The 2,386-nt window shown below is 36.0% G+C and overlaps 1 protein-coding gene across 1 annotated transcript; it reads right to left on the minus strand.

Moving 5' to 3' along the window:
* Positions 1-639: 639 nt before the first annotated feature.
* Positions 640-1,972, minus strand: LOC136027760 (alanine--tRNA ligase, cytoplasmic-like). Its single transcript, XM_065705219.1, has one exon. It carries the CDS (start codon positions 1,970-1,972, stop codon positions 1,058-1,060), a length of 915 nt encoding a protein of 304 aa, XP_065561291.1. The 3' UTR covers positions 640-1,057.
* Between the last annotated feature and the right edge of the window lie 414 nt (positions 1,973-2,386).

Below are 2,386 nucleotides of genomic sequence, written 5' to 3' on the forward strand. Positions count from 1 at the left end.
TTTTAACTATTTAGTTAATTAAATTGTATTAATTTATTTGAATTGTGTTAATTATGTTAAATTATATTAATTATGTATTAACTATATTAAATTACACTCGAAACTTCCTTTTTTGCTTTTAGAAAATGGGCATAATCTAAGTCTACGGAAATTGTACCTCACCATTTGATGCCATAGTCTCCCATGGCCATCGCGATCTTCCTTAGAATAAAGTCCCTCGCTTCTATCATTAACAGAAGCAAAATTATCCTCATAGCTTTTGTTCATAGTATGTAAAATCTAGACCCAAAGGGGTAAAACCAGACATTTCTCAATTGTCAATTGTAAGTGTGAAAAATTCTGTCAATGCATTCCCCTCTCCTTAGTGTTAAACAACAAAATGATGCTGCAATATCAGCTTCAGCTGAAGTTGCATATCTACTCTTACAATACTGGTGTTATGGCTGAGGGTAACTGATAGGTTGACGCTACTGCTGCAACCATGATAACTATGCAAGCAACTATGGTGTCTATTTGACTTGAATACACTAAGCTAAGCAAAAAACGTCTAAAATAAGTTTTATTTCATTTGCAGGTGCATTGAAAGAAGAGACACGTTCCTAAAAGAGGTAATGCACAAAAACTATAACTAATTACAAGTAAAAGAAAGAATTTATTGCATAACAAGCCTAAAAATAAAATATTTGTACAAAAAATGAAAAAGAAACAAGAATCCATACTTTCACAAATCAATTTAAAATCTGTTCGGTTGAACCTTCTCCTGGCCATTTAGGATCGTTGGTTCTCACAATTACGACAAAAAAAATAAATCAACACACCTTTGGCTTTTGGTTCTGCATAAATTTATTGAGCTAAGTCGAAATCATATCTATCAAGGCTTTGGCGTAGTAAAAACTTATAGAGCAAAGGCGGAATTGAAATTTTCATGCCTTTGGTGAGGCGTAGGCTTCTTGAGCTAAGGTGAAATTAAACCATACTGTCATCCAAACTGGAAACCAAACATTCTAGCAGCTCTTGAACTTTTCACTCATGTAATAATGGGAAGTTATTGTCGCTTTTAGAAGAAGACTCTTTGTCTCGCAAGTTGCTGAGCTTTTTTTTGGCATTGCTCATAGGCTATTGTATCTATTGTTAATTCTTTTTCGTCGCATAGCAATTCCGTTAGGTCAAATGGAACACCGTGTGTAGCCTTCAATTCCCAAGCAGTTGCCCCAGGAAGGACTTTGCTATCACCGAGTTCGGCAACTTTTTTTTCGAACACACTTCTTCCATGCGAAAGAGCAGCTTGGAATAGTTTTTCTTCCTCATTAATGAGGTTTATGATCCTCTCAGGATCTCTTTTTATCTTAATGAACTCTTCTCCTAATGTATCGATGAGCCAAAGATCCACAACATGAACCAAAGATCCAAAAAAATTTTCCTTTGCCTTTAGTTTCTCGGTGGCATAGTATACACCACGGCGCAAAATTCGTTGGAGATAATATCCTCTTTCTGTCTTACCTAGTATTTCACCGTCAGATAAGGCTATAGTTAGGCATCGTATGGTATCTGCAACTATTCTGTAGGCCATATCAATTCCTTCTGTATCTTCAGCTCCCCATTTCCCGCTATAAGCAGGCATGTTGGTTCCCTTTTCAATTGCATCAAACAAAGACGTGAAAAGCTCCTCTTCAGATCTTTTTTGTTGGTCAATGGAGACTGTTTGTTCTAAGTCCATACCAAAACCAGCATGTTTTTTTCTCACATTATAGTCATTGTGATCCATTTGAATATGCTCCTGTGAGGCTGGTGCAATAATAATATCTTCTTCATTAGCTGGTTTGGCCTCATTTTTCATCTCTTCATCATCTAGGGAGCCTTCATCCCTTTTTGACTCTTTATACTTTTTATTTACCCACCAGATTGCTATTCCAGCACCTGCGAAAAGAATCCCAGCACGAAAAAGTTTAGATATAGAACTGTATGCAATCATTTTCTTACTATGGGTGATTGACTACTGACTACTGAATTATATAGCATAAGTGACGTCATGATTTTTATCCAGATACGACGCTTATACAAAAATTATTTCACTATGACGTCACTGCTATATGCAGTTGGAAAAGGCTTTTTAATTAAAATGACGTCATAGTGTCATCAAGTCGAACTTCAGTTATGTTGTATTTAAAGTCCCATATAGAAACATATGGTGCCTGCGACAATTTTGTCGCAGGCAATGTCGCAGTCAATTTTGAGCTCAATCTGAGTCTCTTTGTCAGTCCAAAAGTTTTAAGGCCAAACTCCGCAAGAGGAATGAAATTGCTGTTTGCCTGCATTATCTGATAATGATCTTTCACAATTCTTTTCTGATGATTTTACATCAACAAAAAGGTTGTCAAACATCACA

Source organism: Artemia franciscana, chromosome 5 (assembly GCF_032884065.1).
Source record: "Artemia franciscana chromosome 5, ASM3288406v1, whole genome shotgun sequence".
NCBI lineage: Eukaryota > Metazoa > Arthropoda > Branchiopoda > Anostraca > Artemiidae > Artemia > Artemia franciscana.